This window comes from Lingula anatina, chromosome 2 (genome assembly GCF_051362555.1).
Source record: "Lingula anatina isolate TDL-2025a chromosome 2, LinAna3.0, whole genome shotgun sequence".
NCBI classification, from domain to species: Eukaryota; Metazoa; Brachiopoda; class Lingulata; order Lingulida; family Lingulidae; genus Lingula; species Lingula anatina.
Window position 1 is genome coordinate 20,796,588 of NC_141768.1, and position 25,062 is coordinate 20,821,649.

Below are 25,062 nucleotides of genomic sequence, written 5' to 3' on the forward strand. Positions count from 1 at the left end.
AAAAACCGTGTAAGTTGCTTTTTAGGAGACTTGGCGTTTTTTCCACCTAGGAGGTGTGAAAAGTACTTGTCAGCTCTTTAGTATTGCTTTACAATTTCTATCAAATTGAAATTTGTGGGTGTTGATCTGCTGAAAGACAGCCTTGTCTTGTATTATTAACTGGGTCATAAGTCGACTCTCTAGCAGACTTTCAATATTAAAAAATCTCATGGAGTAAAAGGAAGAAAATGTGGCAGCGGTGGGATTCGAACCCACGCCTCAGAGAGACTGGTGCCTAAAACCAGCGCCTTAGACCACTCGGCCACGCTACCTGCTTGAATGGTGCAGTGTATAAGAAATTGTATATTACATAGGTATCATTTATATCATGTTTACTCGAGTCAAATTTGTTAGTTGATTGATTTTTTAATAATTATGAATAATGTTATCATTTTCTCTTCAAAATAAATTCTTACATGAGTGGAATGGTCGAGCTACGATAGACTTACACCAAACATGTCATCAGTAGGCGCGTTAAAAATGATAAAAAATGACAAATATTATTCCAAGATTCATAATGTTGATCGGGCCATTATAAAATGTCAAAATAAAGAGCACAAATCCATGGTTTGTTTTACTTTTTATTTTCGGCTCGAAAACACTCAGGTCACCACCGGCTTACTCATTGGCCAATCAGAGAGGTCACCTTGAAGCTGGCGTGACGTCATCATTGAAATGGTTAAATGCATACTATGTTGTTGACGAAACACTGTGGCCTGTGTACTGTTTATCAAGCAATAGAGGGACTTTTCTCTCTTCAAGCTTATTTACCAGTCTGTTAGGAAAAGGGGGTAAGAAATTGAGAGTAGTTTTGAAGAGCTAAGGTGTGAAACACGAGTGAATTTATGCGTCAAGGCGGTTGTCTTTACTAAAATAAAACTGGGTCACCACGTCTCTGGATTTACTGTGTTGTTTTGGTGTGATCATCAATACATGTGTGTGTGTTATGCAATTTATCCAGGTCTTGAACCTTACGATTAAAGTTTCTTATTATTGTCAACGTTAGTTGCCATTAATTAGGACAATTTAGCTTGAGAGTTTATAATTTCAAGATTGCTTTTTAATGCAATTTTGTTGGTACGTTTGGAGAACTTTCTAGTTAGGTCACATGGTATTTAAAACTTTTTTTAGTAGAGGCCAGACAGAGAGGATGAGTATGTAGTAAAGAAAGCATTGTATTGGTATTTTGAGCTTGTTTATTCATTTGTTTACTTGTTTATTCATTATCATTGACTGCAGAGTTGAATTTGCAACCTTGCAGTGAGATGTTTGGTTTAATGCTTAGATGTATTTAGGTAATTTTGAAAAAAAATTGTTAATTAAAAAGGTCACTGATTTAAAGATGCTATAATGCTTATACATCTATATATGTGCTCAGTGTCACTCCCTTTTTTGTCACTAATGTAAGAGGCTTATTTAAGGTGTATAAGATAGTAAAATTAGCTTATATGGGGATTTTTATGTCATCGCTTACTCTAGCCAAGACAAGAAACTGATAAGATATCAGTCTGCATGAGGAAGCCACTTCATATACAGTTGCATATATGTACTTAGGATTTGTCCTATGAATCAAATCAGTAGAAAGATCTTAAACAAATACTTTTGCATTTCAGATTTGTCCTCCAAAGGCTTGATGAATTATTACACAAACCATCATTCTTATTAGAGACTTGAGTGAGTGCAGAAAAGAATGGCTTCTACTGAAAGACCCAGAGATGATTCTGTTTCTGATTCCGATGAGGAGATGACAATCTTCCCCCTTACTTTCTGCAGTGATGATGATGATGATGATGAAGATGCTGATGAAAGCAACTCAGATGAAGCTAATGCTAATATAACTGACAGATCATCCCACTGTCACAACCATGAGGACGATGGCCACCCAGTCCATCATGAGATGGAAGTGGGCAGTCCACCCGCAAAACCCCTCATGACTCTCAGGCAGAGGCGTCGCTCAAGACTGACCCCCTTGAATCTGAACCTGTCCCCAATTCCCACCATTGACTCACCCAATATAAAGCATTGGAAGCATGCTATCTTGAAGGCAAAGAAGTTGAAGGATCCTTGGGAAGAGTTTAATATCTTGGACTTGCCAGTTGAAGAGGTGACTAGGCATAGGTACAGTGCACTCAGGAAGCAATGGATAACAGACACTGTCAAAGTCAGAATGGAAAAGAAGGTAAATTTTGCTGACTGGAAGAGATGAGAGGAGTCTGGAAAGGGTTGGGCTATGTCAGGCCTCATAGATGCATATATTTTGCATTTGCAATCACAAGCCTCAGATTTTTGAGCATGAATACCCAAATAAAAGAATTGAGCCACGATTTTATGGCACAAACTTAAAATCAGCCCAGATAAGGCTGTTATATTTTGATGACTGTATCTGCCCTGTGTGAATTTTTTTACTCAGGGCATGTAGCCAGCATGCACTGTCTGTTAAATATGTTCATATGATAAATGCTATGATAGGTACATATTTCTGTCCATGTCCATGTGAATATTCAGGAGACTTCAATCATCCAGTGTCCTTTTTATCTCTGTCCTAGATCTGTGTCCCTAATGTTGCCTTACAGAGATAATATAAAGTTACCTTTCTGCAACATTGACCTTTTGTGTTGATCATTGTAGATTCATGCCACTACCTCTTTGACTCTGTATATTGTTGCATAGGATCTTTATGTACCTGTCCTTTGAATGTGCATTCCCTGGTACTTGGGGCCTGTTTATAATACCTTGAATTCATAGTTTTCAAAGGCTGTTTTTGTTTTTAATTTTTGGTTTGTCATTTAACAGCCCATCTCTAAAAGTTACAGGGGCATTTTGATATAATTTTCAGAAAAGGTCAGAAATGGGCTATTTAGAATCGATAAGATTTGGTAGTGATATATTTATTAATTAATCATTTACTCATAATGAGAAATGAAATTGAGCTGTCCTGGCATAGGTTGGCACACTGAATGCTGTTTTTGTTTTGAAATGTCTCAGCCAGCTTGGTTGTAGATTAAGAGAATTATGTTCTTAACGTGACAGTCAGCAAGGTGATATTTGCCACTTATCTAAGGTGTGGATTATTAAACTAATTTTATGATACAGTCAGCAGTGTGACAGCTGAATGAAAGGAGTGGGAAGTGTTTTATTGTTTAGCAAGTAAACACTATAATTTCATGTCCTAAAATGACCCTTTAGCTAGTGAATATAGCCCCTTTGTGGTAGATAAACATATGCAACTGGCTTGTTTATGAGCTGAATGTGGTAAAAAGATTCAAGGATCATATCAGGGTACTTGGAAGCCCAAGCACTTATTTGTTGTTTGAGAAAAAAAAAAAGCTCAGGGTCTAAGAGATAAATTGGATATAAGATAATTGTGAAGATAAGATATCATATGTCTAAAGGAAAGCTGCTATTTCAAATGCAATATTTTGAGGCTTAAAAAAGTTTTTTTGAATAGAAAGGTTAGATTTTTTTTTTTTTTTTTTTTTTTTTTGAGAATTTGAAAACAAATGATATATTATGGTATATTGAGTAGATATGAGGGTAAGAGGAGTGCTTAGTGTGTGTCTTTGTATATATGTAGGAAGACAGCATATTGTGTGGTTGCTTGAGATTTTAGTATTGGTCGTAGTGGGAGGAAGAAGTAAAGCAGCGAACCACTCCCCCTGTGTGTTGTTATGAAGTGATGGGGACGAAGGAAGGGGGTGTTAGAAGGTTGTGGATGAAGCGTCCAGTCTTATCAATAGAATTAATCTGTGGACATAACAGATTTTAAAAATGCATCATCTGCCTCATTGTACTTCTGCTCTATGTCATAACTAATTAAATGATGATTTTATTGTGTCATGATAATAATTAAAAGATATGCCAGATGGAAACTGAATACGCAATACTAAAATAAACAGAAAAATAAAATAGATTAATGTAACAAAAATAAATATTTGGAGATATTTCAAATGGGTTTTTTCTTCTTTTCAGCCTTTCAATCGTGGAGCAATGAGACAGTGCTATCGACTGTAAGTACCAACTTCTGTATTTCTTGTTTAGATGAGTTACTAGTAATAGTGCACCTTATTCACTGTTTTAGCTTGCCTATCCTGTGTCATGAGTAAGGCTCTGTCTCTGTGTGGTATCCAACAGGATCTGCCATATGGCATGCTAGGAACCGCACTTGTTAAAACCCAAAGTTTTGAACCAAAGTCACATGCCATGTTGTTGCTCAGCATTGAATAAATAAATGAGTTTATTAATACTAAGGGAACTATTTTATACAACAGGGATCCATGTGTGATCTGGTGGATCATTGGTAATTTAAGTTTTTACAGGGGTATTTTTTGAAGGTGTCAACTTACGTGTCTTTGGTTTGACTGTTTGTAGATGGGTTGAGATTGATGCATCATGTTTATGGTTATAGATAAGTATATTTTTTAGTTTTATAATGATGATGAAGAAATGAACTTAATATTCTCGCCAGAAATACAAAAAAGTAATACTTGTGAAATGCAGGTGTTCTGACATATCCTTTTACAGTGCATTCCACACAGTTGCATGCTGGGGCATGTTAGTATTGCTCCAAACTACATGGTATCATGGCAGTAAACATATGGCATCTCACAAACATTCTGATATATATTATCACCTTCGCAGGCCCATGTTACTGATTTTAAAAAATGTCTACCTATTTTATTAAGCAGTTAATAGTGCAAATGAGACCACTGTGGATAGAAAAAAATTGGAGTGTCTTAAATGATAATTAAAAGAAAAAAGTATTGCCATGTAGCAAACACAGATCTAGGATGGGTGTGTGTTAGGGGTTGGGGCACAGGGAATTTATTTCCGCTAATTTTCTTCTCTCCTCACCCCTAGCAATAAAGTTTTCAATCTGACTGTGTGCACAAATTTTGGTACACCATGTGCTATTTTCCATTCAGTAGTCAAGCTGGTCTGAGATCAACCTTGAATTGAGCCCATGGCCTGATATCATGTCATTAGTTACCATTGCAGTGCACTAAGCTTGACACAGTTAAATGATATGTCAGTTTTTATGTACAGGTGCCAAAGTCCTTTTTAAAAAATAAAAATACCTTTACTCCATAGAGCTATATATGCAACAGTTTCACATTTTTTGCATTTTGCTTACACACACACACATACACAGACACACACACACACACACACACACACACACACACACACACACACTGAGTGGCATTTTTTCCATCTGTAGTCTAAATTACTGTCTTGCTTTTTGTTTGTCATTTGCAGTGATGTCCATAAAACCCTTATGTAACTTGCGTTTTGCATAATGGAATTGCTGTTTCAGAGTGAGTGCGAAAAAAAGTGAAATAAATGGTGTGTGTTGTGAACATGGTAAATGGCAAGGACAGTGGACAAAGACCTGTGGAAACTAGTTGAAAAGCTACAGGAAACTCCATCCCTCATTCTGTCTCTTCCACCAATACATGATTGCCTGTTATATCTCCCTTGTCTGAAACACTTCCTTGTCAGTGCTGCAACATTACCACAATATTATGTACATTGTCAATCTATCTATTGAAAACTTGGATTAGTGGCATTTTCTTAATGGGTAAAAGTAAGATAAAGATTTAACATCATCAGTATTTGCCCTATGCCTGTCTACTTCCCAGTTAGAATGATAATAGATCTCTGACAGTATTTGGTGTTGTGTTAGATTCTGACAATGTCTATGTTTGCTGGTTAAGTTTTATCTGATAATGTAACTGAACCATCACTGCACAAAGACCAAAAAAACAAACAAACAAAAAATTGTTCCCTCCTTTCTTTAATTTTTCTGAGCCAGCCATGTTTGTTCATAATCCATCTTCTTTCTTGTCTTTGCTTCCAAGTTAGTTTTTGTCTTGGTTGCACATTAGATATTTTCATCTTCGAGCTTCAAAGGTGATGTGGTGATGTATTGGTTATGTAGCAAGCATCCAGTGTTAATGGAGTTGGAATTTTTTGTAAAGGTGTGACTCAGACATATTTGTGCCATTACATGATATTTCCAACTTGATACAAAGATGTTTCAATGCCCAGTATGGGTGAAACCCAGGTCTACTCTTTGTATTCTAGTATTGTAGAGAGATCTAGAGAGGTTGCTGTTCCTCCCCCCCCCCCCCCCCCCCCTTTTTTTTTTCAAACATACATGCGCAACCTTCGTTGGAAAATCTAGTTCTTACTTTTTGCTAGCCTGGTTTCAATACACTTAAATAAAATAAAAAAAACTCAGCAAGTCATATATAAAAAATCAACACAGTACTTATATGGTGCAGAAGACCGAAACAGTGTGGAAATTTCCACAGAGCCTAGTAAATAGGATGAGATGCATTATATAGGTCAAAAGTACAAATCTAGATGTAAACAAACGCCTACTTCTACACATATAGACATGACAGCTGTACGTTACATTATATGTAGATATATTTGGAGAATCAGGGACATGTGTTATTGTTTATGTGTAGAGGTGTACTTAAATAATCATCAAAATGTGCTTTGTGTCATGTAGGCATCTGTACAGGTACACGAGCCTGCAAAGGGAAAGTATTGTGTGTATATGTGTATCATATGTCGTAGTGTTCCAACAAACAGACCCAGACTGATATTATTCCATTGGCTTTTTTTTTCAACCAACAACTGATTTTAACCAAATCTGTAATAAATTGGTGCAAATTTCTATGATGTATCTCATATCCATTAGCCAAATCAAATAAGGTTAAGGATTTTGGAATCATATTTTTAGAGAAAAACTGTTCAGTAATGTTTTTATGAAAAAAGGATGTAGTCTTCAGTTAGAATTTTTAAAGTTTGCACAAAATTTTGCCTTTGTGAATCTAATGTAATTTCAGAATCTTCAGGTGATTGAAGAAAAAAATGTAAATACTAAACTGTTCCATTGGCGTAAAAATACTGATAATGTTCAAACTGATATATATGCCTTAAAGTACAGTGGGCAGTTGATCAGTTAGGTATTAATGTTATAGTTCAGTTAGAATACACACTTAAAGGTCATTTAAAGGTACACAGTGCTGAAAAGTTTAGTCCGCCAGAAATTATTTGTTTAGGTCAGTCAGGAATTATGCTTAGGCTTAAGCATTGGGCATTCTGGTAAACAACATGTGATGGCCTGTAGATCGGTGCCTGGGATTATCGATCCACTGACTCTAAAAGGGTTCTCCAGCTGTCATACATCAGTGATTTGAAATAAGAGTGACAATATATCCATTATGTAATTCTGCAAGGAGAATAATAACCGTAGGTTCTTGATTGCAGACAAACACCTACTGTTACCATATTTCCTTCAAGAATTTAGAACCTATGATTGGCTGTTGTGCCACAGTCATGGATCCTCTCCACTGTGTATGATACCTTCACACAAGCAATGCTAGCACTACTGATGTAAATGTTTGCTCATAAAAAAATAAGCTGGTAAATGCATCTGCACAATCACTGCATAGACAAAAATTGATTGTGTTCCCCCCTTTAATTTTTTTTAAATAAAAAATGGCAAATGTATATTCATGTACATCATTAAATTTTTATGAGTATGATAACTTTAATTATAATTTAATTTATGTAACTTGTCTCTCTAAGAGAATTGTTGGATGGAAGGGATTTTATGACTGTTATAGCTATAATGGATGGTGGTAGTAGAATTAAATGTGATATTAACAAGAAAGTTTTTCTATAATTCCAGCAAGAAAATGTCCACCCTGTCTCTCTCTGGAGACTGGAGGCATGCTTCAAATTATGTCGCCAAGAGGTACATGGAGGATGTTGACAGAGAGGTGTACTTTGAGGATGTTCGTCTACAGATGGATGCAAAACTCTGGGGAGAGGAGTATGATAGACACAATCCACCTAAGAAGGTAAAAAAAATACAGATGGCAGCACTGTTGATCATCGTACCCTGTTAAGGGTCTTGTGTTTTTTACATAGAATTAATTTGTATTTGTATGAGAAATGAAGGTAAGTGTTCCATTCAGAAACTCCTTAGAAAGTCTTGTATCATTTTTATTTATTTATTTTCTGTACATTGATGTAGTATATTCAGCTAAATCAGTGCAGAAGTGGCAGGATGCTTAATGAAACTCCTACACTCTAGCAAAGTGACAGCATTGTGGTACTGTATAAAATGAATTATGTAATGTATATAGATCATGCAGGTTATATCAAGAATATAAATTGGTCGACTTTCAGACCAATTTTACTTGCCTGTAGCAGGGTTTACTTTGACTACAAAAATTTTTATGCTGTCCTAATTTCTTAACTTTTAATTAATTTGTTGCAAGTTAAAATGTTTTATAAAAATTTTTTATAGACCAACTAGGACTAGATTTAAGTGTGAATTTTCTAGTCATCTATAATGTTTTGCCATTTCTATAATGTTTTACATTCATTAATCAATACAAATGTCAGAAAAAAATTGTCTGGAAGTCCCAAGTTTTTGTAGTCTTTTGCAGATTATGTCACATTAAGGCAAAATGTGAACAGCCATTCAGCCTGAAAAAATCATGGGCCTGAAATGGAACTTATTTATGACATTTATGTTATATTTATGTTATATTTATGACTTATTTATGTTTTACCATCTCTGTCTACATGTTATTTTGTCTAAGAGGTTCAAGAAGGCTGCATGACAATGCACTGTTATTGATACGCTTCCTGTTATGAAACCCTTAATGGCATTAGTGAAGAGTCCATAGTTTGAACTACATGCGAATCAGACTGCTGAATAAGACATTTGTATTGATCCATGCAGGATGTTGAAAATAGACGGCATATATCAAATTGAATGCCATATGTATCACCTGAGAAATTACAAGAGAAATGTCCACCTGTGTATACTTCTACTTGTTTGAAAGCATTTTGTTTTCATAAGCTTCATTTTTCGAGCATGTTTTGTGTGCTCGTTTGAATTTTTGTTGTATTTTACATAGTGAGGAATTGATACAAGAACATTTATTTTTCATTGCAGTGATTGCTTAACTTGCTAAGGATTACTGATTATTCTGAATTTAAACCTTTCTCCCGCAAATGCTAATATAACATGAAATAAAGGCAGTGTTCAATTATTTTTACTCTCTTCCATCCAGGTTGACATATTCCAAATGTACGTTCTGGAGTTCAAGAACCGTGAAGGCTGCCCTCTTTACCATCTGGAGCACTTCATAGAGGGAAAGTACATCAAATACAACTCCAACTCGGGCTTCGTAGAGGAGACATCACGCCTCACACCACAGGTGAGTGTGCTAGTGATTTTACAGGTAAAAAGTACCATTGATTGATTTTTGAGACATATCACAGCTTTGCTATTGTGCTTAGCTGTATGTTGTACAAAGCCATGGTTAGTTACTCAGTAGCTATACCAGGCAGCTTCCACCACCATAAAGTTAACATTATGTACTGGTATATGACCTGAAAGCACATTATGACTTGTTTACCTTCGCCTGTTAGGCTCTTAGATCATCTGCACAGGTATTTTAGAACAGGTGGGAAATATTGGGAGTCTAGACCATCTGGCGCTGATCCTTCAGCATTGGCAACAACAGTATGAGGAACGGGATGGTACTAATGATAATGTGTCCACAGTGGTCTGAGGTTTATGACCTTCACTGAAGGTCATGACCTTCTCTCAAGGTCATGTAGGAGTAATGAACTGAAAAGACTTGTTTACTGTTTTGCTATGTGAAAGAAGTATATTTGTTATTTGATAATCCACATTGTTTCAGTGTTTAGATGTATTTAATGAATTGCTTTTTGAAGCAATTTCTCATTTGACCTGTTTGCAAGACTTGTATGTAGATGCTTTTGATGTTGAGAAGTACTCGCAAAATTGCTTGCAACTTGCAACACAGGTAGAAACAATATTGTTATTTTTACTGCGGGGTATTTTGAATTGCCTGATTAAAATAATTTTATCAGCAGGATTTAAAGGGATAATAACTCTTCGTATGAAATCTATATTTCACAATAAAAACATTGTGAATAACTCAAAGAAATATAATATATTCTGTTTTACAACGAAAACAGCAGTTAAAGCTATTATTCTGATATCTGAGCTTGTCTTCAGATCACATTACCTCCATTGATGGCTATACTCTGTTATAATCTCTTAAGAGATTTTAACAAAAAACCAAACTTTTTAGAAAAAAACCAGGGACTAACTTTGAATGTAAAAATGGATTCATTAACCATTGGTCAGTATGGGAAAATTGTTGTTTACTCCAGGAAAATTCATTTTTTGGCCAAAACGAAGAGTTATTATCCCTTTAAGTTTCTTAATTCTGCTTTATAGACTTACCTCTTTATATGCACATATAGTACACTTAGACATGCATTTATCCTTCAAAAATGATAGATGTTTTTACTCATGACACCAGATATGGTGCAGCCATATTTTTGATATATTACTTGTACCTTCTTCAGGCCTTTAGCCACTTCACATTTGAGCGTTCTGGTCATCAGCTGATTGTAGTGGACATCCAGGGAGTGGGTGACCTGTACACTGACCCTCAGATACACACTGCTGGAGGTGAGTGGACCCAACCAGCTGTCAAGGCAAACAAGGCATATGCTGTATTTTAACAGTAGATGTAATGTAATTTAACTGCAATGCATGGTGATCATGGAGCTTGATTAGTATTGTCAGCTGTTTAGGGACTTTTTAACAGTCCCGTGACTCCTGTAAAAATGTAACTTGGTGGTTATTTAAGACTCAGTGATTCCATGTTTCAGAGTAAAATTATAAAAGACGATGTTGAATAACAGCAGATGCCTTTGATTTGCCTAGTTGGGCATGATGTTTTAAAATGTATCACAGCTTTTTGTATGTTGACTTTGTCTGTAGAATGGCTCTGTTTTATCTGTACAGGTAAGTAAAATAAACAGGGGAAATCTGAAATCTTAAAGTTTGCTAACATAAAGTTTGAAAGTTTGAGTATCCTGTCTCCCCGGATCAAAGGAAAAGAGCAAAGTCATTGTGCATGATGCAATTTTTAATTTATTAAGTTGCCATTGTAAAGAAATTAATATGGTTTGAATATGTTTTTTTATTTATTGATGTATTTATTTTTTATGATCTTTAATATTTATTTTTATTTTTTTCATCAGACTTTAATTTTCATTAGTAAACTCATAATTTTCATTTCTTGGTGTTTTTTCTTCAGCATATGATCTTTCTTCTGGTAGGTACATATTGCCTGTGTGAGGAAGCTGAGCCTTGTTTTTATTTTCCAATCTCTTTGATAGTTATTCCGAATAAGAGTGTGCTTATATTTCACCAGCTGTGCTACTGATAACTTGTTTTTACAGTTTGAAGTTATCTTAATTCCATAGTTACTTAGATGATGTTTTCAAGAAAGTTTGGTTAGGAAGGTAGTTTTAGAAATAGCCCCTCCAAACAAAAAATGGTCAGTGCTGTTTTATGTTATATCCAGTAGAAATTTGTAGAGGAGTGATTGGGAAACTGTTTAAAAAATAAATTGGAAGAGGGGAATATTGGTGGCTGCTTGATATCAGGCTGAGCATTAATTCCTGTATTGTTGAGTTTTTTCAAGCTTTTATGACAAACTGCTGCTTTTCTAAATGTTTAAAATGGTACATGTGAACGCATGACATATGGATATGGACATGGGTTCCACAAGTATTCCTGGACAAAAAAAGCCATACATTACCCTGTACCTATGTGTGATTTATTATTATTATTATTATTATTATTTATTTTTTTTATTTTTTGCAAATTTTATACATGTGCACTCAGTAAAACATTTATCCTTGTCTTTCTTGCTATCTATCTCTCCCACCATCTTGTTTGCCTTACATCTCCTCTTGAATAACTTTGAAGATAATTTACCAGATAAATTGAATTTCCAGTACAATTTTTTTCTCCAGATAATTTGGGTTTTGTGATTTCATTTGAAAACTTTCACAGTTCATAAGACACATTAACATTATCTAATGATTGGCACTTTAAAGAAAATAATGACCACCAGATTGGAATAATTGAATATTGCTTGTATTCTGCACATTCTCATCTTAAAAGAAAAACAGAAGAGAGTAATTTATCTAATATTAATTATTTATTTGATATAATCTTTAAACCTTTATAAAATCTTTAAAAATGATATGATGCAAACTTGTTTCCATATATATACAAATAATACCATTGCTATTAAGTTTTCATTTGTATAGAATTTTCATCAGTAGTTTGAATGTTTTTATGATGAATTGAATCAGCAGTTTTACTTATATAACATATACTAACCAACTATGCTTGTCTTTTCTCAGGTCATGAGTATGGTGATGGTAATCTGGGCCCGAAAGGCATGGCTCTTTTCTTTCACTCCCATGTCTGCAACAGTATCTGTGAGAGTCTCAACCTCAGCAAGTTTGATCTGGCAGAGAGTGAGAAGAAGCTGCAGCAGAAGTACATAGAGTTGATGGTAAGAGTAATAGTTTGGCTGAGTTTTTTTTTTTTTTTTTTTTACTAAAAAAATGCAAAATTAAACAGAATGATAAGTGGTTCTGTAGTGAACAATCTGGTAACAGCCTGTATAATTGACCATAAATGTATATATAAATAGGTTTGTGCCTGATATTACAGAAAGATGCCACTACTCACACTAAAGGCAAAGAAGAGGTATGTCTAAGTGCTTCCCCACGTGACCAAAAAAATTTGCACGAGTTTCTGCGAAAGCGTACTGTATCTGGCACTTCCATTGGATCTGATGGCGACAGTGACTTGCTGAGTCCCCGCAGCCTAGAGGATGAGCCGATGAGTGCTGATGCTGCAGACAAAGCCCATCTTGGCATTCGCTGGAGTATCAGTAGCTCGCAGAGCGAGTCGTCTCCTCGCAGTAGTGAGCCTCCTAGTGCATCCGACAGTGGTACCATGACTATCGTAAGTGGGATTATTTTTGATTTAGTTCAACAGATAAGGCTCTTCATCTAAAAACTGTAATATATGTATGATTATTGGGCTTTGACCGTCAGTGGCAAGTTATACTCTGAAATTTACCACTCATACAACTACATGTGACATCATGTCCTTATATTCTCTCATTTTGACAGGAGGAGGAAAGGTTGGAGTTTTCTCGTGCCGTGAAGCAGCTCTCCAGACCTTCCTGTGTGATTCATGAAATTCAGAGACGCCACACTTGCAATGGTACCAGGATGGATGACTCTGTTTTAGGCCAAGTAAGTTTACAGCACACATATGTACAATGCTGACCTATGACAGGCTGTAGGACAGGTTAACACTTTTTGACATAGCACTGGATTCATGCTACTTGCAAGTAAAATTAAAGACGAACCAGTATCGTTTTGTTAATCTGTTCATTTACCGTCCTCCTATCTGCTTTTGGCCAGTTTGTTCTTAGACCCCTTTGACTTGAAGGGCCAATTTGCTAAAGGTTATATATATATATATATATATATATATTTTTTTTTTTAATGAAAATCAGAATCAAATTATTTCTTAAGGTTATCAGAATTTCCATAACTATTTTGTTTTGTGAACACCCAAGTTAAAGGAAAGGCTGGATATGATTATCACATCAGCTAGGATTTTTAAGTATGTATATAATTGAAATTCCATACATTCACAACCAAATATTTCACCTCTCTCTTCATTCACCCAAGGTCCACCACGAACTGGCAAAGTACCATGAGATCGGTCGCTTCAGCACCAATGGTGACACCTTCAACCCAGAGGTGGACTGGCATGCAGCACTGTTCCATGAAGAGATTGCTGCCCAATGTGGCGTGATGGAAGCCATACTCACCATGGCCAAGATCTATCTACAGATGCCACACGACGTGTTGCAGGAGTGCAATGTGCAGGTGAGTGACTCGTGACATAGCGTCTACACAGTTGTTGCCTAATCTGAGTGATGTACCACAGCTTGCTGCTCCTGAGAGATCGCTTTTCCCCAAATTCTGCATTATGATACTCATGAACACCATCAACTTGATAGTTTGCTCAAACTGGGCAGAAGAATTTTTTTGCCAGAAATGAAAAAGATATTATATAAAATTCATCATTGCACATAATGTGCATATCATACCTCCAGTAGATATTTGTGTCTCATAAATGAGGTATATCACTAGGCTTGATTTTTAGGTAAACATTGTGTCACTGTGGGTTTGGCTCACATATTGTATGAGGTAATTAGTAAGAAGTGGCAGTTAGGGAAATACAGACTTATGGCTGATCTAATGTGACTTGATCTTCAATCCACCATGGAATTAATTGGGGGGAAGAGGGGAAATATTGGCCACTAGGAAAAAAGGGAAAAAAAACAAGGAGATAAATTTGATGGAAACAGTTCTAAGTATGTTGGTTATCATTCAGGAAAATGAGGACAATCTAAACCGTGGAGTTGACTACATGCTGCAGGCAGCAGACGCTGGGGACAGGAGTGCTATGTTGTATATGGCCAAGGCTTATGAAACTGGCATAGGTTTGGGGACTGAAAGGTAAGAGGTGAATTATGAAAAAAATGACACAATAATGACTTGATCTCCGGGAAGTAAATTTAACATTTGGAGCCATAAATTGGGAACATTTTCTTGACAACTTAAAAGTATACAATAAAGATTTAAGACCAATGAAGTACATTTAAACCAATGTAGTGTGAAAAAGTAATACTTTCAACATTTTTAAATAGATGGCAAGGGCCATGTTTTTTGTAATGTTTTTTTTTTCTTCATGGATATACATATAAACCTATCTGCAGTAAAATATATTTGAAGGCCTTATAACTGCAAATACTGATTTAATATCAGTATTATGTTACGTTTCAGGAGCCGATGTTTTGTTGAGGCTATAGAGTTCTACGGAAAGGCTCTGAAAATGACAGAGAATGATGAAAGTGGGTCATTTGATTCTGCCATGGAAGAGCCGCGCCATCTGATATTGGCTAAACAGGCAGAGTTGTACAGACAGGGGGGTCTTAATTTGGAAAAGGATCCTCTGAAATCAGGTATAGACCTTTTCTGATTTGAAAACAGTTCTTTGGAATCATGTGACCTATGAGGTCAATGTTGGGACGATTGCATGCCTAGGAGAAGAATCAGCCATTTGCTTGGCAGTTCTTGCCGATTCTCATGTTAAGCAAACCTTTTGGCATGATTACCTGTTAACACAATCAAAAGAAATCCCTTTGGCTTCCTTTAACAATCTAGCTGTCATACATGTAAAATCACTTGTCATTTGGAATAAAGTTGTAACTTTTTATCAACAGCTAATGTTGAAATTGTATCTTATATCTTACAGCTATCATAATTTGTGATTTTTAACAGAAATGATGCAGTTTTTCAAAATATTGAACCGAAAAAGATTAACAATAAAGTTTATATCCTCTAATGGTATCAGTATATTGGCTGCTCGTGCTTTTCAGTATTTGTCAAAAAGATAAGTTAACCAGATGAAGTGAAAACTTATTATTGTAAATAAAATGGTTTAACTGCATGTAATATTAACATAAATGTTTGTTTCCTCAAAGGTGAACTCTATAATGAGGCAGCAGAGGCGGCCATGGAAGCCATGAAAGGCAGGCTTGCTAACAAGTATTACGCATTGGCAGAGGAAGTGTGGGCAGAATGTGAAGACGTTGAAGAATAGATGGTGCTCAATTACAAGATGGGACAAACTCACCTGGGTTAAGTTTTTCATAAAGGTGATAACTCTGCAGGATCATGTTCTTTTTATTTTTGATCTTATTTTTTAAATACTTTTACTGTTAGGTTAGAACTTCAGTACAATGGTTATGGTTTAAAAGTTCATTTTAAAGAGAAATGTAAAATTGTCCCTTAATTTTAGATTTATTTTATTTTTTAAACAGAACTGGTATATTTTAAGTTTTCAAATTTAAGCAAGCAATATTTAAAATTAGCACGATTAATAAAAAAGGACAAGATTGACAATTTTACTTAAATTTAACCATAAAAATTCACCTTTGAATACTGAAATGAATTTTTTTAATTCCAAACAAAAAAAGGAAAAAGATAATATTAAAGATCTTCAGAAAGTGGCTTCCTCCTAAAGGTTATTCAGTGCTTCATGATTTGATGTATTGCTTTATTATTGCACTTTTTTTAATGTGAGTGAGATTATGTTGATAATATTTCAGGGGAAATGCTTTTAATCATTTATGATTTCAATTGTGGCACATCTGAAGCCGTTTTTTTATTTCATTGTGATAATGTGCAGCATTGCTGATGTGGTGATTTTGAATGATCTAATAAGGCTTGTGGACATTTTGAGGTGTGGAAAACAAGCACATGATTGCAAATGAAAGATATATCCCTATGGGAGTTGGAAGTTGCAACATCTTTAGTGTATCTACTAAGCTGTAATGAGCACATGTTACCTTTGTATTGAAGATATTCAACAAATACATTGATAATCTCTTGTATTCTGTAAAAAAAAAAATACAACAAAGGGCAGTCCTGCTGTGTACAAAATACCTCAAAATTGCGATCTGGTCAGTTGTACTTCACCTGATATGAAATGGAAATATCACAAGTGAAAACAGTTTTTATTTACTCTGGCTGGATAAAAAGCATGTCTAGTCTTGGAAAGTTGTTTTAGATTTACAATGTCATGTGACATTAATATATATTTTAGAAACTTGTATGAATACGTCTGATGTTTTTATGTTCACTGAAAGTAAAAGTGAGAATTTGGTTAATTTTGTAAATAAGTCATTCAGAAAAATTTGTCAGACAAGTTTTAAGTGATTTTATGTACTGTGTACAGGTTGTGACCCAATGGATGACTTGGGTATTCATCATCACCTTTGGTATTTGATCATTTGTGTGCATTCAGACCAATTTTAAATGAAAACTTTAAGCGTAAAACACATCCACGAGTGACTTAATTAATCCTCCATTGATTCTGATATTGAAGACATCTCTTCTTATTTGCAAAACGGCCTGGAGATAATCTGACAAAATACAGCAAGGTATGGGGGATTGAAAGCAGTGCCACTGGGCTTACTGTTTGTAAATCTCTGGCTATTAGTAACTGAATTTCTTTGGAACAGGTTTTAGTTGAAATTGATCTGAATGCACTTGAAGTTTTATCTTGATCTCTTTCCACTATTGTTACGATCTGTAACTTTCAGCTCAAGTCTTTGCCTGTACATATTTATAACATGTAAAAGCACATTGGGACTGTAAATTACTGCAATACGTTGTCAAAAAGCACACTTTATCTGTTTTAAGTGTAGATGTTCTTATTTTACTCCATTTATTTTATGCAGACATTCACTATGCTATTTGACAAGAATTATAGGTTATAGGTTCTTGTAAACATTTATGCATCTGCCTTTGGTAGACTTCTTTATTGGACAAAACCCATGTTTATTTTATATTATACAAAAAAAGCATTCAAATATGACTGATAAATTATTTTGGTCAATAGCTGAGAGTTAGCTTGCTTTTCTGATAGTGCCATTAGAGTGGTGATTTTTTAGTCAGTTTTAATAGAAAAATTATGCATAATTTTTATCGTCTCGAGCATTCCTCGTGTTTTTATTGGTGTGATGTCTGACTACTCACTGCCAATTAATGTTCTTGTATATAAATACCCATGTGAAATATTGGTGTCGAATCATTGAAGCGGGTCCTAAGCAAAACCATCCTTTTATGTGGTTCTTTCCTATTCAAATATGCAGTTACATGTATTAATGTTAATGAAAAACATTTTATTGAAAGCTTGAGAAATGTTTTGGTTATCATTTGTAAAAACTTCCAATAAAGTTTTAATAAGGCACATGTTACAAAGGATAATAACCAAGTCATGACACATGGGGAGTTGTGATATATGGTGTAACACTCGCTTTCCCAGGCCAGTAATGACGCTGTGTTAAGGTGGTCACCTTCTAAGCACGATTCAGTGCATCTGGCAAACATGGTTTTGCAGCCAGTTTTAGTGGAAAGTTCTTCTAGTATGACTTTTTGTAGTTACTGGAACGTTCTACAATTTTCCATACTGTGAATAAAATGTGGAAAAAGAAATTGAGTTATCAGTGTGTTTTTTTTATTCAATGTACAGTACAGATACTGGAAACACAGTTACTTGGAAAGGATGTAGAAAACTTAGTCATAGTACGACTTGTAAAGCCTGTGATGGGAAACGACTTACTACTTAAAACCAAAGGAAAAAGATTAATCTTTAAACATAGACTGCTTGGCAAGAAAAAAAAAACCAAGAAGGTTACATGTACCTCTCTTTAAAAGGGCCATCTTGTGTCAAGACTATGGAGCTGTCCCAAATATGTGTTGCAGTATATGAGTTACATATTTTAGCTTAATATGTTTAATGTTCTTAAATATGATTACATCAACAATAAGAAATTAATAAATATTTCGGTAAAGTAAAAACTTGAAAACTTGTTTTGAAATGAATGTCCACTTTGTAATAATACGAAGCACGTGTATTATTAAGTCAAAATTTAGCTATAAAAGTGTTAGCTGGCCCTGGGCAGTTACTATGTTAATATGTTGTAACGATCAGAATATATATATATAATTCCGACAGCATTGAGTCGGCACAGAATTAGGTCATGCAGCATTTCGCAATGAGGGATTTCAAGACATTTATTATGAACTATTGATTAAATAATCTGTGTCAGCCAAGAACTACCAAAATCTTTATGTGTAAAATCATATAGATTCGCCTTTCTTGTCTTATAAGACAGTAACTCCTCATTCATATTGCGCTCTACCTGTTATCATTTGCACAATACGTAGCTCCGAGCAGTGCGCGAGCAGTCTTCCAGTATAGTCATTTGACAGCTGGGCCGTGTTAGAAGAGGACACAGCATAGCTGTGGTGAAGTCACTACAACCAAGGAGTTATAACTCCTTGCTACAACAAATGTTCCTTTCAGCGTTGAAGCAAATATATCTTGTGAGTAACATTTCTTCTATAGCCAAGTACTAAAAGTGAATAAGAGTGAAAAAAGTTACGTATTTATGTGCATTACTCAACAATGTGATGCGTGCTTGTATCGTCGGAGAAATATGGCTTGCATATTAAGAGTGTCACAAGCTTGTTTTATTTCGAATATTTATGGAAAGGTCGAATGTACTCTTTGCAGTTTAGAAGATAGCATTTTCTAAGCACCAAGGCCGCGTCTTACAATTTTTTTCGTGTTTCTGCGAAATCTAATTACCAGTAAATAATATTCCTATATTTTTTCACGTTTTACTAGTTTGTCTGTATTTTGGAAAGATGTACGTTGATGATTTCTTAAGATCGTTAAAAGCATACTGTAAATAGATGCGTCAATGATTTTATGATAGATGTCATCATAATAGATACAATTTTTGTGTCCCAGATACCAGATATTGTCAATTGAATACCTAACACCCACTGGTCTGTGTTATATTTCGTTTATTTATTTATTTATTTATCTATTTATTTATTTATTTAAAAAAACACACTTCATGATTGCAACTGAAGCAGATTAGGACAAGATTAATTTCATAGATGTTCATGATGACACATTGACATCTTTAAGTTACTTTTCGCATTTTTCTTATTCCAATAATACCTTGAAGAAAGCTCAGGTATATCTTTTTGAATTCTAAATCATTCAGTGTTCTCCCAGATTTTATATATCTATTTTATACCAGGCAAGAGTCAGTGTATCTATAAGTGTTTTAAATGCCACGATGAAATTTTGTGTTTGCATACCCATATCTCAACTTTTAAACATGAAGGTTAAAATGCATATTTTCGCTGGAGACAGATTGTTTATTTAGTCGATCCACTTACGAATCATTTGCTACTGTGTACTCTTTCATGTTCAACTAGAAGTAAAATGAATATCTCATATGCGAATTCAATTTTTTGAGGGGCATAAGGTGGGCGCGCACGTTTGCGCAATTTTAAGTGCTGTCAGACGGGATGGTTCCATTATTATTTTAGTAATTCCAGGTGGGGCGAGTACATTCTATTTTAAGGAGTGTCAGATTGTGCCATTCCATTCAATCTTTTGGGGTGTTATGTTGGATGAATAAATTCTGTTTTGAGGGATGTCAGATGGGCCAAGCCCTTTATTATTCTAAGGGAGGCTGGTAGGGTGAGACCATTCAATTTTGCAGGGGAAACAAGGGGTAACAAGTTATCAAGAGGGGTGACAGGTGGGCAAGTCCATTTTATTTCGAAGGGTGACAGGTGAGTCAAGTCCATTTTATTTCGAGGGGTGACAGGTTGGCTGAGTCCATTCAATTTTTGAGGGGTGACAGGTGGGGCGAGTTCATTTAATTTCTGAGGGGTGACAGGTGGGTTGAGTCCATTTTATTTCGAGGGGTGACAGGTGGGGCGAGTTCATTAAAATGTCGAGGGGTGACAGGTGGGCTGAGTCCATTTAATTACGAGGGATGATAGGTGGGGCAAGTTCATTATATTCCTAGGGGTGACAGGTGGGTTGAGTCCATTTTATCACGAGGGGTGACAGGTGGGGCAAGTCCATTCAATTTTTGAGGGGTGACAGGTAGGTAGAGTCCATTCAAATTTTGAGGGGTAACAGGTAGGGTGAGGTCAATCCAGTTTGAGGGGCATTCCACAAATTAATTTAAATTTATAACATCATATAGTGCACATTTTGGACTACGTGCACTTGAAAATTGGTCATTAAATAGATTTTAAAATTCGAAAAAATCAGATGCATATAATACATTTAATCAGATACAGATAATAGGAATTGGAAAGCAAGCCATCAATCTTATACTTTCATTAAATGTAAGCCCATCTCTTGGGCAAACTCAACTAACTGGTGCCATTTACAAAACGTGTCTTACGGTTGCGTTAGAATCTCAACATTTTCGTATTTCAGTTACTTTGTATTCATAGGAGGGTTAAGGTCGTCAATTTGAATCAATTTGCGGTGGTAAAAACCAAAAACCGTCAAAAAAGGATCTGAACTATATACAGAAATTTGGGGAATTTTTTTATTCAGGAGGATGAAAAAATTTATTCTAAAAGATGTTAACAACTATCATGCTATAGTGCAAAATGTATTTGATACAAAATTCAAAACAAGATTTCAAATATATATGATAAATATTGGAAAACTTTTTAGATATACTATTTCAGTGGGTGCAGAATTTTTAAATGCCCACATACATGTACTAGCACCATTATGTAACCGTTAGTAATGTTTACAAAACTTTGGGACCATTTAAATTTTAAATGTCTGCAGGAAAATAGAAAATCATTAATCCCAAAGGCAGATCATATTTAGCAGATTTCATTTGATAGTGGTCAGACAGTTATATCTACACTTATAACAATTTTCATCATAATTATTTCACATGAAAATAAAAGAAAAAAACGCATAGAAATGTATCTATTCAGTTTAAATATGAATGCATGAAAGGTCGTCGGGTTCCTGAAGGCGAACAAAAGGCTACGTCGCTTGCAGTCGCATGTTGTGCGGTATCAGGGTTGGCTTCTGAAATTATTAAAACATTGTTTAACAATTATGCCCAGACTGATAACTCCTCAAATAAATATGGAGGAGAGGAGGGCTTTATAATAGAAATGATGGAGTGCCTTGCGTCTAGAATAAGTACAAGAAAGGACCAAAGGGTAGACCGATAGCTCAAACATTAGGAAAATTCCACATGTAAATAATACTAAAATTATGTTATGAAAAAAATTCAAGTATGAAAAGACCTGGATTCAGATGAATTTTTAACCTGGCCCTTCTGTATCTATCTCATTTATCTCATCAAACTAAAATTTGGCCGATGGAAATACCTCTTAGTCTTTCAATGGCGGAGGTAACAAGTACCGTTTGAGAGAGCAACACTTGCAACACTTGCAAATCATATTGACATATTTCAGAGAAGATTGGAGCCGGTGAATTTTACAGACTGACAAAAGACCTAATTTACTTTTCTTTATTGTATTGAATAAATCAAATATGTAGCCTACGCATGTACAACAACAACAACGATGATAATGAAATTTCTTATAAACCGAGATAAAGCAAATGTCAAACATTGCATCCAAATATCATACATAAAACCTAAAATCATTGAAATTTACCTAGAAAAATTCAAAAATAATAAAAGGTATTGGACTAAAATTGTCCATTAGATTGTTCGGGTAATTTCTTTAGAAATTTTCCTAAAAACCATTGTACATGTGATGGGCATAAAAAGATGCCTCTGCACTGTTGATAAAAGACTCAAAACTGTAACGAGCACTAGTATCTCTACTGATCAGTGTTCGTTGTGGTTATACTAACATTCACGTAAAACATTTAAAATGTACAGGATCACACAAATATTCATGCAGATTTCCTGAGAAAAATTGGAAATTGCAAAGCTTAAGATTTCAATTAAACGCAGGTTTTCGCCAAAGATGTCTAGAAAGGAGTGTGGTTCTTCCTGTTCGTTTTCATTCCCAAAGAATAATTTCTTCATAAACAATATATTTTCATATTCATGCTGAGGTAATAATAATAATAGACATTTATCAATATTTCCCGTGGAGAGATGCATGCACGGCTTTGTCTGATTGACAGATGGAATATAACAAAGACGCGTGTTACAAACATATGTTGTAACTTTTCTTTCCTTCTTCTGCGGTTTTAATACCTAACTATCGTACGTTGAAAAAATACTTACAAAAGGTGCATTTTTGCTTCTGCAACTTCCACGCCTTATAAAAGCTTGAACTTACGACTGCACGACAGATATGTGTATTCTTGAGTCTTCACCTTACGGTGTCCAACTGTCAAGTGACTGGAAGACAGTTCCCACTGCGATGAGCAACATATTGTTATGCAAATAACAACAGGTATAGCTCATTTCAGTGGAGGGGTTGTGGCAACTGTTGTCTATAGTCTATGGTCAGCTCATACGAGTATATGACTGAAGTACGCTTGTTGTTGTTGTTGTTGTTGTTGGATAAGACATTTTATTCCAGAAACCTAACACTTGGTTCTTCCACCATGTACTTTCATTTCCCCATCATTCACCACTTCCACAAAACTCAGTACCACGGGAAATGACTATCAAAATCTTCTCTACCACAATCATAATAACAAAGAGCATGTGAAGGGATACATGTAATTATAGCCTACTACCCGTACAGTACCCTCTACCAGGGTCGCAGTTATTATTGTGGACATATTTGCTGAGGCACAGTGCAGATATTAGCCATCTATTTAACCAGAGACATATCTGTTAATATCTATTGAGAAATCAATCTGTGGCCCTGGTAGAGGGTACTCGTATAGTAAGATAAACGTTGCTGCCGTGTAAAGTCTTAGCAGCAGAAACCAGCAGAATATGCTCTTAGAATCGAAACAAGCTTCACTGAAATTTTATTATTTTAAAATCCGATATTACTTAAACGACGACATTTAACTCTTAAAAATATTGGATTATAGGGCCTACTATAGTAATAAGTTCGAATAAGATCAAATAGGATCAAATAAGCCATTATTATTAATCGTATGTGATTTTCAATCGTTTTCATTTTGATTTCTTGGAACATCACTTCGCCACTGTGTCTTACAGTAAAAAAGGCTTAAATTATGAGCTAACATCGATATATATATTTAAAGTGGTAATAGTTTGTCTGTATATGCTGTTTTTTCACCATATTGCTTTTTATTCAAAGCACCAGCTGTAATCCATTTGACCTCGATGTTTGAATCTTCCCATTTTCTATCCAAAATACAAACGAAACGATCCTTTTATTCCTTGTCTTCTTAAATCTTTTCTATCGATAATTTTTAACATTGTTCAATTTTCCAAAAAGACTTTTTTAAATATAAAGAGATTTGGACTCAGATGAAATTGTAGTATTTCCCTTCCGTTCTGAATAGATGAACGTCCTGAAAGTGTCGTCAGTATTTTTCCAGAACTTTTTGAGATATCTTGTTTAAAAAAAAGGCAACCCAACGTCGTTAAGAACATAACCTCCTTTGTTGGTGGAGGTATGTGAGTCTGTCACACTTAACCGTTTGGTTCGGTCCACGTCAGTGCCATCTTGCGTTGATTTTTCTTCCTTCTTGGTGGAGGAATTGGGCGATCAGACTGATCTTCACTGGGAAGAAGCAATTGACCAGTTGTAATACAGCGACGCAGTTCCAAATTATTTTGAGGCGAATTTCGCAGGCTTGCTCCGCGAATGGGGGACCCTGTAGGCGTTGATAGGGACTCGGCGCCTGTAACTTTGTGTTCCTTGAAATGGGCACAGGTGTCTCTCCCAAGGGGTATAGGTGAGCACGTCCTTAGTCGCTTAGCCCGTAATAAAACACAAGTGGATCTGCTTCGTATGAGGGTGTCCTTCATTCGTAACCTCTCAGTTCTAGCTTTTAATCTTACGAAGTCAGCATGTACGGTCTTTGATGTGCGACGCACCTTCTCATCTTTGTCCATGTGTTTTTCTGATAAGTATTTACTTCTAATCAGTTCCTGAGAGAAAATCGGGCTCGAATTCTCCTTTTCCTTACTTAACGCTGCACTGCGCTATACCGGTTTAAATTTTTTGAAAGTCAAATGATTTAAAACTATTTGCCGTTAACGGCGTCCCAGGGTATCATTTGTCAAGGATGGTAACAGAAACCACTTGACTCGTCACGCTTGCTTGCGGTTCATAGGTAAGAGTAAGTTGTGAATACCTGAAAGCCTCATTGAATAAATGGGCTTGGATTAAGACATAAGCCTACCTTAGTATGCCGAGTCGAGAGAATGAAAATGCCATTTGTGCCATCACCACACACACTTGAATATAAACATAAACTGCTGAGCGCGGAATTTTACATCTAAAGAGAATTTCTGATCATCTGATAGTGTTTTTCAGGAAACCGGTAATTGTCCTTCAACAACGTCTAATATAAGTGACCTTTTGGTGTTTAACGAGAGCTGGTTCAATTGCAGCTAGTGGCAATTAAATCTTAACTTGAATTGAATTTAATAAGATTATTTTTATTTTAAAATGAGAAGCCACTCTTGGGATTTTGAGACGCAATACACT

General features: G+C 35.4%; 1 protein-coding gene, 1 long non-coding RNA gene and 1 other non-coding gene across 4 annotated transcripts; 1 reads left to right on the top strand and 2 right to left on the bottom strand.

The window, feature by feature from the left end:
- Positions 1–230: 230 nt before the first annotated feature.
- On the bottom strand, positions 231–311 carry Trnal-uag (transfer RNA leucine (anticodon UAG)). Its single transcript has one exon. It is a non-coding gene; the product is annotated as a tRNA-Leu (tRNA).
- Positions 312–667: 356 nt separating this feature from the next.
- On the top strand, positions 668–18,072 carry LOC106160334 (eukaryotic elongation factor 2 kinase). 2 transcript variants are annotated; one of them, XM_013536903.2, is made up of 14 exons: positions 668–830; positions 1,653–2,218; positions 4,009–4,046; positions 7,745–7,916; positions 9,144–9,290; positions 10,477–10,582; positions 11,217–11,234; positions 12,337–12,491; positions 12,653–12,949; positions 13,120–13,245; positions 13,690–13,890; positions 14,402–14,526; positions 14,854–15,032; positions 15,555–18,072. In XM_013536903.2, exons 2-14 carry the CDS (start codon positions 1,730–1,732, stop codon positions 15,671–15,673), a joined length of 2,172 nt encoding a protein of 723 aa, XP_013392357.1. In that variant the 5' UTR covers positions 668–830; positions 1,653–1,729; the 3' UTR covers positions 15,674–18,072. The 2 variants fall into 2 exon arrangements, with proteins under 2 accessions (XP_013392357.1, XP_013392358.1); XM_013536904.3 differs by lacking the exon at positions 11,217–11,234.
- Positions 18,073–21,067: 2,995 nt separating this feature from the next.
- LOC147763468 (uncharacterized) lies at positions 21,068–24,782 on the bottom strand. Its single transcript, XR_015332754.1, has 2 exons — positions 22,701–24,782; positions 21,068–21,517 (listed from the first exon to the last, which is right to left on the bottom strand). It is a non-coding gene; the product is annotated as an uncharacterized LOC147763468 (long non-coding RNA).
- Between the last annotated feature and the right edge of the window lie 280 nt (positions 24,783–25,062).